At 40.0% G+C, this 13,041-nt stretch overlaps 1 protein-coding gene across 1 annotated transcript; it reads left to right on the top strand.

Annotated features, from left to right (window-relative positions):
• Positions 1 to 1,883: 1,883 nt before the first annotated feature.
• Positions 1,884 to 12,667, top strand: LOC306932030 (protocadherin Fat 4; the record flags this gene model as incomplete). Its single annotated transcript, XM_079513735.1, has 5 exons — positions 1,884 to 2,256; positions 3,374 to 3,460; positions 3,941 to 4,287; positions 9,710 to 10,936; positions 12,623 to 12,667. The coding sequence occupies 5 exons, from the start codon at positions 1,884 to 1,886 to the stop codon at positions 12,665 to 12,667; spliced, it is 2,079 nt and encodes a 692-aa protein (XP_079369861.1).
• Positions 12,668 to 13,041: the final 374 nt, after the last annotated feature.

The raw sequence follows: 13,041 nt of genomic DNA, 5'->3' as shown, positions 1-13,041 counted from the left end.
ATGAACTCAAACTTCATAAACATTTAAGACAAAAAGGTGTACTAATCATGGTTGGTTATTAAGTTTTAATACATTTTTAATTATGTGCTCCAAGAAGATAACTACACCACAGGCTTATTAAAACCATGTGTTGATTATTGCTCAGAGCAATATAACATGTGCAATATGTTTTTTCTGTCTGTTCCCTTCTGAAATCAATGTTTCTCTGTGCCAGTTGTTTTCTTTGTCTACTCTCTCCTTTGACCAACTGAATGAATGCCTTGCAAGCTCTGTCTGAATGAATGAACCTCCTTGCTCACATGCAGCAAGAAAAGATCACCCATGGCTATCTCACTTTTAAAAATGTTAGGACACCCATTAGCTGAAGTTGCAAAATCCAGGGAGGGAAACACTTTATTTTCAACCAACATCATTATTTTCATTTTGATAGCAGATACTTGCAATTCGTGCTGATTTATATTCTTAACTGCAAATGTGTGTTTGCCAGTTTGATGGTAAGCGAGATTAATGAGTCTAGAATGGTGACAAATGAATGTTCTTCAAGTCAACTGCTTCATTTAGGGCTACTGAAGGAACGTTTTGTGACACAGGATCTGTGTCGGGTGATGTCAAAGGGGCGTGCCACTCAGGATTACAGGCAACGGCATTGAGTAATTGCTATGGATACAGCTTTTATAGTTTTGCCTTCACTGGTCTTGCATGGATACTGATACTGGTGTCCCTGGGACTTCACTTTTTTGTCTTGTTTTACTATATTATGCAGAGGATTTCATTCTCAAATGTGAATATATAAATATGAATGTTTAGATTTGAGTAGAAAGTGTATCTGCTATATAAACATGATGATGGACATTTCTGGACAATGGAAAAAATACAGAGAATTGTTATTTCATCTTCTGGTAAGTTGATGGGTATGTTCAAGTGTGTTTTCAGCGGCAATTAGGTTATATGTGGGATTTTATGGAACAAAATCTATCTTTGAGTTTGCCAATCGTTCCCTATCTTGCATCTATTGCAATCTGATTGATTGCAATCATTGCATGGCAGTATGTTGGCATGTATTTTAAGCTTAGAATCTCAGAGACAAGTGAGAACAACTTAAGTTAACTGCACAATCTTTATGCTAAGGTTTGTTTGTTTGTTTATTATTATTTTCTTCTTCCTATAACATTAATTTATTATGGTGTACTTCAACAGGTGCTAAACACTATATATTCTATGGGAACTGGATCTACAAATGTTGTAAATGCAAACTACAACAAACAGTATCCTGATACCATCCAGGGGCTGAATGCACTTTCCACTTGGTATGCTACATCTAGTGATGCCGTGGAGTATGGCACAGCCAGTGTGCACCCTCATGACAGACAACTCAACCAGCTGTCTTTCACAGAATCTGTCTATTCATTTGAAGTGAAAGAAGACACAGTTCCAGGTAAGCCACAGTGACGTCAACTATGTGACCTTAATGCAATTTAGTCCTTAGATTAATATCTCAATCACAATTGCAGATGCTAACCGTTAATTGGAATAATTAATTCAAGATTCTTAGACAACAATATTATATGATTGATTATTATTATTTATGATAAGTGAAATTTGTTGTTATATGTTATATGTCATGTTTATGAATTGATTGCATATAGGCCTACATGGAAACAAGACCACAAGGACTTTTTTGGTGCTATTCCTTACATTTTAGACCAAGTGTAGCCTATTGACTCGACTGTACATGGAAAGTCATGGAAATATTCTTCACTCCCCCATTATTCAGAATAGGAAAGTTCATTATTAAAAAACACATGTTGTTGAATACCCTTTTGCCTTGTGTTGTTTCATTTAACTTTTTAAACAACATATATGCTACTATGAATTGTAACAGAATGAATGAACTTTCCTCTGAATATGGAACAGGAACAGCCGTGGGAAAGGTGGAGGCCATGTACGAGGGTCTCACGCCTATCACATACTTGGTGCAGGAGGATGATGGAGAAAACCTGTTCCTACTCAGTCCACACTCTGGGGAGTTCCTATTATCCCGCACTCTGGATTTTGAAACACAAAGATTCTACATTCTCACAGTGGTGGTGCAGCTGAGGGATTTGGCCGTATCAAGTGTCAGAGTTTACTTCAATGTGTTGGACATTAATGACAATCCACCAGTTTTCAGTCAGGACACCTATTCTGTGTCACTACTGGAAGACACAGTTACTGACACTTGTTTCCTCTCCCTTAATGTGTCAGATAAAGATGATGGTAAGTGAAACACCTACAGTATTCAACTTTTCATACAGTATTAGAATACCGGGAACTGTCATGTGATAAATATAAAGAAAATAACAAATAAAATACATACTATTAGTATGTATACAGTATATAATAGGGGTACAACGGTTCACAAAATTCATGGTTCGGTTTTATATATTCCTATCACGTACGTTTCGAAAAACCAATCGAAATTTCTGTAGAAAAACTACATTTGTTTTAACTTTGAACAATAACCAACTTCTAGGTCAGTGGTTCTCAAAGCAGATCCCCAGGGGTCCTTGAGAGCAGAGCCGGATTTACCTTACTGAGGGCCCCCGGGCTGGAGCAAATTTCAGGGCCCCCCTTGGGGCGCGCGGCGAAGCCGCGCCTCCCGTGATTTGGCCGAGCGGCGCAGCCGCGAGGCCGAAAAAATTTTGGGCTATTTTGTTTTCATTTTGGGGTACCCAGGCCCCTAAAAAGAGAGGCAGGCAGGCAGAAGCTCTCAATGGTTTAACCATAATACAACTAAATACAATAACAATACACACATTTCACTTGAATTGGATTTCACTTTTTGAATTGGATTTCACTTTAGCCCGGGGGCCCCCTAGTCGGGGGCCCCCGGGCTTCAGCCCACCCTAGCCCAACGGTAAGTCCGGCTCTGCTTGAGAGGGTTCCAGGGGTTAATATAGCATCAAAATATGTCCACTAACCCCATATACATAGGCTATTTGAAACTCTAACAAATGTTTTCATTGCACATTTTGTTCAAAGTGGGGTAAAAAATAAAAAGCACTGTAGAAGCTATTTCACTGTTCACTTTTAAGGATGTTGAGGTAAGAAAAACAAGCGCTGAGGATCCGATTCTACAAATGTCTTCTAAATCCTAACAGTTTAATGTGTTTCTATATCAGTATATATTTGGCCACCAGACCCCCATCTGAAAATATGTTGTTCCAGGGTATTTCAGTTAAAAACGTTCAGCGTGAAAGAATATATATTCAAAGATTTGCAACACATTTTCATTTTTTCCCGATCAAAAATAGCAGATCTAGAAGAGATTTTGCACCCCTGTCCCCTGCAGTATCATAGTCCAAGACAAGCCTTTTCTCTTCCTTTCTGTTAGGTGAAAATGGTGATTTGGACCTGAGCGTGATCAGTGGAGATGAGGAGAACATGTTCTTCATGAACCATATTGGTGTTTTATGCCTGAGTACAGAGTTAGACAGAGAGAGAAGATCATCATACAATCTGACTGTTACAGCTAATGACTGTGCCCAGCCAAATTCTATGCAGCTCACAAGCACAACACGTGTAATGATTTTGGTTGTTGATGTCAATGACAATGCTCCATCCTTCGTGTCAGCCAGGAGTATCACTATACCAGAGGACACGTTTATTCATTCGGTCATAATGACTGTACATGCTGAGGATGCAGACCTTGGTTCCAATGGAAAAGTTTTATATTATTTAAAGGACACATCAGTTGGTGGATTTAGTATAGATAACACCAGTGGAAATCTATATCTTCGGGAGCCATTAGACAGGGAAAGGATTGATATGCTGACCATCACCGTAGCTGCCATGGATAACGGATCACCCCAGATGGCATCCTCTATGAATCTCACAGTGTATGTTGATGATGCAAATGATCATGACCCTGAATTTTCTCAGGGTGTCTTCAACCTGACAGTACGAGAGGATGTTCCCAGAGGGGCTAGTCTATTTCAGGCTGAAGCGCATGATTTAGACATCGGACCTAATGGACAGCTGCGGTACGAGTTGTCTTTGATGACTCCGTTTGTGGTGGATGCTATCCGAGGTGAGGTCAGAGTCATGGATAAACTGGATAGGGAGAAGAATGCTAACTACACATTCATTATAGTGGCTGTAGACCAGGGAAGCATACCCAGATCTGCCACTGCTGTTGTCAGTGTCACTGTCTTGGATGTGAATGACTTCACGCCTCTCTTTTCTCCGGCAATGCTGGTAATGCATGTGCGAGAGAATGAAGAAGACCTCTCTCAGGAGACACATCAGGTATTACAGTCTAACTGAATTTGGTCAAATTATATTTTATTATTCATATATGTATTTTATTATATTTAAAGGGATATTTCACTTAAAAAAACATTGGGGTCATTTTATCGTCTACTCAGGCATTTGGGAGCACCCTGGATAGTTTTTAAGTAAATTCAGTAATTAGATATTTGATATTAATTTGATCAGACATGCTCCCTTCCTATACAAACCCATTGTAACTTCAAACTCCATTTTTGAGTGGTGCAACCACTCCCTTACGGAGCTATGTGTGTGGGTGGCTGGGTGCGTCTGAGCACGAAAACAGCATGGTTGTTTTTCACCACCTGTGCGCAACCTAACACACACACAAACACACACGCACATATTAACTGTATATATGGTGATTTCGGGTGTGCCAGTACAGTACAGTGACAGTACAGTACAGTACAGTACAGTACAGTACTGAGTAGAGGGTACAGTAGAGGGACCCCCACACGGTAACTCTGTCATTTCTCAACCGTTTCGGACGCGGGGTGGCTCGCCGGAATCGGGCCGGCACCCTGGGTGCGTTCCTGTGGGTCAGTACAGTGACAGTACAGTACAGTACAGTACAGTACAGTACAGTACAGTACAGTACAGTACAGTACAGTACAGTACAGGGTACAGTAGAGGGACCCCCACACGGTAGCTGTCATTTCTCAACTGTTTCGGACGCGTGGCGGCTCGCCGGAATTGGGTCGGCACCCTGGGTGCATTCCTGTGGGTCTGGAACTTCAATTGTCTTTGGCAGTGTCCTGCCAAAGAGCGTACATGATGTAACATGTACGCTCTTGCTGCCAAGAACAGACTCCACCGTTGCATAGAAGAAGATGAGTTTGATTTGACGGGGGATTTTGGAGTTCCATACACTGGTTCACTGTTCACTGTTTAGGGCCCTCCATGCAATTGCCTTCCTCACTTTCAGATCTTGCTCGGTTGAGTTGACTGTGATGAGCCCAGCTACTTGGAAGTTCTTGACTTCCTTCAGCACAATACCTCATGAGCACATAATCCAGGACTATGATGAAGAGGAATGCCATTTTGAAGTCGATGAAGCAGAGTACAGCAGTCAGGTTATCCTTTTTGACCTCCTCGATCATTCTCCTTAGTGCCAAGATCTGTGCTACGGTAGTTCCCCCCTCTCGAATGCCATTTGATGGCATGCATATCTGTTTAGTATCATTCGATTGTAAACCTTTGCAGCCAGTGATACATGAGGCTGATGCCTCTGTAGTTGTCTGGCTTTGAGAGGTCTCCAGCTTAGGCAGCTTTATGGGGGTATATGCCATCTGTCCCCCAGCACTTTTGCACTCTCTCACTGTGGATTTTGCCCTGGCATGCATTTTTAAATGAAATATCCCTTTAATGTATTCATTTATTTGTCATATGCACTACAGTATATAACAGTGGCAACATTGCAGGTATATTTGTAGTTAAAGCCTCTGCATTTCTTTCTTTTTTGTGATTGTGTTTGTCTTCTTTGATAAGATTTCAGCGGTGGATGAAGATTTAGGTGTCAATGCTCAGCTAACCTATTCCATACACAAAGGAAATGATATGGGTTTTTTCTCCATCTCTCCAAATGGCACATTTCAAATTGTACACAATCTTGACAGGGAGAAGGAATCATTGTACATCATACATATTAATGCTGTTGATTCAGGTAATTATAATTTATATAAGAATGTAGTATTTCTTACTATTAAGGGATCATTGCAGATAAAATAAAACCCAAGTAGTTTATTGTAACATAAACGCCTTTTCACAATCTTATTTTGTCATCTTAAGGATTGCCACATCTAACAGGAACTGCATTGATACATGTCATTGTGGATGATGTGAATGATAACACACCAGAATTTTCTGAGGATGTCTATAACACTATAGTATCCGAGGACAGCCCTGTAGGAACAGTTTTTGCTATGATAGCAGCATCTGACATTGATGATGGCATAAGTGGAGAAATTAGGTAGGTACTGTACTGTCATGTCCTAAAGTAACTAAACAGAGCATTTTCTGCAAATCTCTAGTGCCTGCAATGTGTGTTATAGCCTAGTACAAATTACAGTGGAAAGGAAGGAGGATAGTTAACTTGACTAGTACACATTAGAATGGATCATTAGTTAAAGTATAAGGAGAAATCAAAAAACACTGCCACTGAGCAATGCATTTTCAAGGATACTTATTTGTTGTGTGTGAATAAAGTGATATTGTTGTATTTGATTGTACTTAAGGTATTACATGGAGAACACTGATGCACCCTTTTCCATTGAAGAATCATCTGGAGAGCTGTTTACAACTGATACTCTGGACAGGGAGACAATAGCCTTTTATAGACTGACAGTCTTTGGCAGTGATAAGCATCCTACACATCCTCTATCAAGCTCAGTGCTTGTTACTGTGCTCATTGGAGATGTCAATGACCACTGGCCCCAGTTTCTAAACAGCCCGTATGTGGCCTATGTGCCCACAGAAGTGGCTCCAGGTGAGGGTATTCACTTTTGACAGTTGTAGATTTGTAGGTTAGTGACACTTTACACATTTGTTTACTCTGGTATCTTTTGCAGACTCGGTTGTTTGTGCCGTCAGAGCCACGGATGGAGATACTGACATGAATGCAGAACTTCATTTTTCATTATATGGACAAATTGAAGAGATGTTTTCCATAAATCCACACAGTGGCACTTTGTTTACTTCAACTGGTCTCAGGGGGACAGAAGATGTTACAATCAATGTACATGTGGAAGATGGTGGAGAAAATCCTAAATTTGACATGACAACAATTAGCATCAGGTTTCAAAATGCCTCAGAATTCCCGGTGATACATGTGGATGTTCTTAATTATTCACTCTCTGAGGATGAGCCGGTGGGAACATTGGTGGCAGTGGTTTCAGCAGAATCTACCAGAAGTGAACCGGTTTCTTTTTATCTGATCTCTCGAGACTTTGATGGCATTTTTCAAATGGATCAATCAAGTGGCGAGCTAACAATTGAGAATCCTCTGGATTATGAGAACAACAAGGACTTTCTTTTATTGATAGAAGCCAGAGATGCTGGTGCTCCACCGTTCTCATCGTTTGCTGAAGTTCATATAAACATCACTGATATAAATGATAATTATCCTCAGTTCACTCAAAAAGAGTACAGGTGTGAAGTGTTTGAAAATTCTGCACCAATGTGGCTTTGTGATGTTCTTGCCATTGATGCAGATTTTGGAAGTTATGGCATGGTGCAATACAGCATTATAGAGGGAGATGTTGATGGTGTTTTTAATATTGACTCAAATGGCATATTGAGCACAACTATAAGTTTAGACAGAGAGTATATACCTGAATACAATTTAACAATTGAATCAGCAGAACAAGATAACCCTCTCCATATAGACAGAGCTACTGTCACTATAGTTGTTTTAGACAGAAATGACCACGCACCTCAATTTTCGCACATTTTTTTCAAAGAGATACCAGAAGATGTAGATATTGGGCACACTGTCATACAAATAATCTCAAATGATGATGACACTGATGCCAATGCTGAGATTGCCTATTCAATAATTGACCAAACGGAGAATCTGCCATTCAATATTGATAGTTACAGTGGTTATATAACTGTTGTAAGACCTCTGGACAGAGAGACACAGGACCATTATGTGGTGAAAGTAAATGCAAATGATTCGGCATGGAGCATTAGCACAGATGTCACCATAGTTATTACTGACATCAATGATAATGGACCAATATTCTTCAATCACTTCTATACTACTGACTTCCCTGAAAGCCAAGCGCAAGATGTGTTTGTTATGCAAGTTCTAGCTACAGATGCAGACATGGGACCAAACAGTCACATTCTATATTTTATTGAACCCCAACATGAAGCATTTTGGGTGAATACATCCTCTGGTGATATCTACACCAAGCAGCCGATGACTTTGCATAATTCGAACTCTGAAACCTTTAGCTTTGCAGTTTTTGCATTTGACTGTGGCACGAATCCCTTGTATGACAACACGACTGTCACTGTGAAATTAGTTCCATTTAATTACTATCCACCAACGTTTTTGCCCTTTCAGGCTCTTTTGGCCATCCCCTATGACATGGATTTAGGAAGTGAGGTGGTCCAGTTTTCAGCAATCGACTCGGATTTTAATCAAAGCACTGCTGATGTTGAGTATGTTTTGAATGGAGGAAATGCTTCTGATTTATTTTGGATCCAGGCTGACAATGGAAAACTAATGTTGAATCAAAGCTTGAGTGAAAGAATCAATGGATTTTTAACATTAATAGTTATGGCAAAGGATCAGGGATTTCCCCCACTGACATCACAGACTACCATTACGTTTGAGATTACGGAGACAAATCAATTTCCCCCACACTTTAGAGAGCCAGATGCATTTTTTTCTGTACCGGAGGACTTGCCAGTAGGTTCAGTTATTGGAAGAATTCAAGCAGAAGATGAAGATTATGGTACCAATGGTGTCCTAACATATTCCATGACAACAGAAAATAAGAACTTACCATTCTCCATAGGGGAGGATTCTGGGTTGCTCACACTAATAGGAGAACTTGACTTTGAAAAAGAAGTCAAATATCATCTTCAAGTCAGTGCTATGGATGCAGGTTGGCTATCTAAAACAGCAACATTAAATATTACAGTGAATGTTATGGATGTGAATGACAATCCACCAATGTTTCCAGCTTTGAAGTACATCGCTTCAGTGCCAGAAAACTCCAGAATTGGAACAACTGTCCTCCAAGTGAAGGCCACTGATGCAGATTCTGGTGCAAACGCACATATAACCTATTCTTTAGTGGCAGGTTATGTTGCAAAGTTTGCAATTGACCCAAGAAATGGCACAATCACCACTACAGATATTTTTGATTTTGAACAAGAGAAGAAGAACTTTGATATAACAATCAAAGCATCCAACATGGGACACCCTATATTTTCTTTGGCAAATGTAATTATCCAAATCTTAGGTGTCAATGAGTTCATCCCTACTTTCAAGTCAAAAGAATACAATTTTTCAGTATTCGCAAATGTGCCTATTGACACTAGAATTGGAAAAGTAACAGCTACAGATTTTGACTACGGCAAAGACGGACAAGTGTTTTATTTACTATTTGGCCCAAACAAAAACATAGGCTATGAAATTGATGGACATTCTGGAGAAATATACACAACTAGCAGTTTGAGAAATAAAGACAATAGTCATACAGTTTTAAAGATTCTGGTGAAAAACTGGGGTGTTATCACAGGTAAAAATGTAGATGAAGCCTCTGTTCAGATCATTGTTATAGAGCCAAAGGATGCCCCCAAGTTCACCTCTGCTCTCTATTTAACTAATCTGAGTGAAGACAGTAGTGTGGGCGCATCTGTAATAACAGTGAATGCTTTGGACCAGGACACTATCATGGACTGGAATCAGTTCACCTTTAGTATAGCGAGTGGAAACAGTAACTCCTCTTTTGCTATTGATCCATTTACTGGGACAATTTCAGTAAACTCTCCACTAGACAGAGAGCTGTGCCCTCTTTACAATCTGACCATTACAGCCACTGATAATGGCTCTCCACCTGCCACTGGGACCACCAATGTAGTTGTGACAATTGGGGATATTAATGACAATGCTCCCAGATTGATGCTGACTGAGGCTAATGTAAAGGAAAATCAGCCCCAAGGTACCATTGTGGCCAAGTTAAATGCATCCGATTCTGATTTGCCTTCAAACCAGGGTCCTTTTACTTACTGGCTTGTGATGCCTACACTGGAGAATACTTTTTCATTGACGGCGGATGGCATTTTGTTTACAACAAGGGCTCTTGATCGGGAAAAAAAAACTTTATATGAAGTCCTCATTGCTGTTAGGGATGCAGGGATCCCTGCATTATCTTCCACAACAACGTTCCACATAAGTGTTCTGGATGAAAACGATAACCCTCCAGTTCAGAGAGAAATCTACATTGAGGTGAAATATTATGGCAATTCTTTTCAAGGAGGCATGCTTGGTAATGTCCGTCCCGAAGATCAGGATGAATCTGACACATTTAACTGCAGCATCATAAGTGGGAATTTGAATATGTTCACGATTCCTTACAGCACATGTGAGTTATGGTCATTTCCTTTTCAAGGAGAGGCTAAATACAACATTACAATTGAAGCAACAGACCAGCTTCATTTCCCAGTCAACAACAGTGTCCATGTACACTACCAAGGCTTCACCAATGCTTCTATGGACAGCTGTATACTATTCTATGTGTCTTCTTCCTCAGTGGAAGACTTCTTATCTCACAAGTATTTGCGGTTCACGAAAGCTCTGGATAGTCTTTTTAACTTGCAGGCCTCTAAAACTCATGTATTTGGAATGAAAGTTACTGGCACTGAAATACTTTTGCTGGCTGCTGTCAAAAGATACAACGGACAATATCTCAGTAAAGAGGTTGCTACTGATATATCTGCAGTCCACAAGAAATCACTTGAGAGTCAAAGCAATGTGACAATATCTCGTATCACCAGCGACCCATGTTTTGTCAGCCCTTGTCAAAATGGGGCAACATGCAATAAAAACATTCACATAGGCCAGCACGTTGCTGTTCTGGAAAGCTTTGCGGTCATCTTTGTGTCACCACAGGTGGAGATCTTTAATTGCTCCTGTTCTGCTGGTTTTACCGGAAGACTATGTGAAGCAGACATCAATGAATGTGAAGGAAATCCATGTGAAAATAAAGGCAGGTGTGTCAATAATCCTGGAGGATTCTTTTGCCAGTGCCAGGGAGGCTTCTCTGGTCCTTTCTGCTCTGCTGATGTAGTTGAATGCCTGCAGGTGAAATGCCAAAATGGAGGGACCTGTGTAAACATGCCAGAAGGTCTTCAGTGTCATTGTGGTCCTGGATATAAAGGTAGACCTTGACATGATCAACAATCCTATTATGCATTAAAACACAACAGGAATCATCATTCTGAAATTTATACTTTTAGGGAAAATGTGTGAGAAGTTGATAGACCACTGTACATCATCCCCCTGTGTCCATGGAAGATGCATTAATTCTTTAACAGGATTCTCTTGCCATTGTCCTTTTGGTAAGAATAATTATTTTTGATTTATAATTTTGATCAAGTTAATGGTAATTCCTGTTATAATTCCTATAACTGTATATATATAAGTTTATCTCATTAAAACATCATACTGCTTGCTTCATCTTTAGGACTTAGCGGCATCCACTGTGAGGAGCACAGTTATGGTTTTGAGGAGTTGTCTTTTATGGAGTTCCCCCCACTGGATCCTAGAAGCAACATAATCTCTATGGAATTTGCAACAGTGCAACAAAATTGCCTGCTCCTCTACAATCCAGGAGCAGTATCTAGCCAGGAATTTTTTGCAATAGAAATACTGGAAGGAAAAGCAGTCGTTTCATATGACCTGGGCTCAGGACCCGTCAGGCTGGACACAGAAAAGCAAGTGGCAGATGGCCATTTTCATCGTATCACTACCAGAAGGATTGGCAACGTGAGTTCTAAAAAAAAAACACGCATTCGCACGCACGCACGCACGCACGCACGCACGCACGCACGCACGCACGCACGCACGCACGCACACACGCACGCACGCACACACACACACACACACACACACACAACCATCTACTAAACTTGAACTGAGTTGGCTCTGTAGTTGGTTCATTCCCTCTACACCAAATCTCAGGATGTTATGGTTTTTAAGTGGTTAACAGCACTTCTTAATGGGCTATGTAATTTGTCATTTACATATTTTGAATATGGCATTTTCATGTTTCTTTTCTTTTTTTCTTTTTGTTTGTTTTCAATTTAACAGATTGGCTCTCTACTTGTGGACAATTGTGCAGATGTGGACAATAACAAATTGTGTTTCTCTCAAAGTGACGGAATTAACTCAAAAAGGTGGCAATGAGTCATTAATGTTGCATTATTCAACATGTGATTTTGCATTGTTCACAATATTATTGCTTCTCTTTTTCTGTCTGTCATTTCATTTAGGAGATTAGATGTTGGCAGAACCAATATGACATTCGGAGGAATAAGGTCAATTGAATCTATATTACTGCATCCAGCTCAGATAAAAACCCATGACTTTGTTGGTTGTGTTAGAAATCTAAATGTGAATGGTGTGATCTTGAGGCCTTCCATGGCCTTGGCAACATTCAACATCTTTGAGAGGTACAGTACGAATACGATAGGTAACGTTATATAACATTGTGTATACTATACATACAAAGATATCAATCACTATGACAAGGAGATCTATTTAGTTATTTTCCCTGTATCCCTGTTTTTCTCCCAGGTGCTCTCGTGCAGTAGTTCCACCCTGTCACAGCAATCCATGTAAGAACGGTGGTGTGTGCCATGACCTTTGGTCTCACTATGTTTGCAATTGCAGGAGTCGGTACAGTGGTAGCAACTGTGCCACAGGTAAGATAAAGTGATCAATGAGGTTGATTCATATAGATTCTCCCCATGAGTATGTTTTAATAATTCAAAAATGAATATCTATGTTTGTTTTTAAACAGAAATTCCAGAGGAGTCTGCATTGCGACTCAGTGGGAATGGTAACATTCAGTATGTCATTAAGGAGCGATTCAAGAGAGACTACCTGATGAAAGACGAAATTAGTAAAGATTCAAATGCCAAAAATGTAATAGATATTGACATCAAGTTCAAGACTCGTGATAATGGAGTGCTTTTGTTTATTGACAGCAGCAA

This window comes from Electrona antarctica (assembly GCF_951216825.1).
Source record: "Electrona antarctica genome assembly, chromosome: 11".
Classification (NCBI taxonomy): domain Eukaryota; kingdom Metazoa; phylum Chordata; class Actinopteri; order Myctophiformes; family Myctophidae; genus Electrona; species Electrona antarctica.
This window is presented reverse-complemented; position numbering and strand designations above follow the sequence as displayed.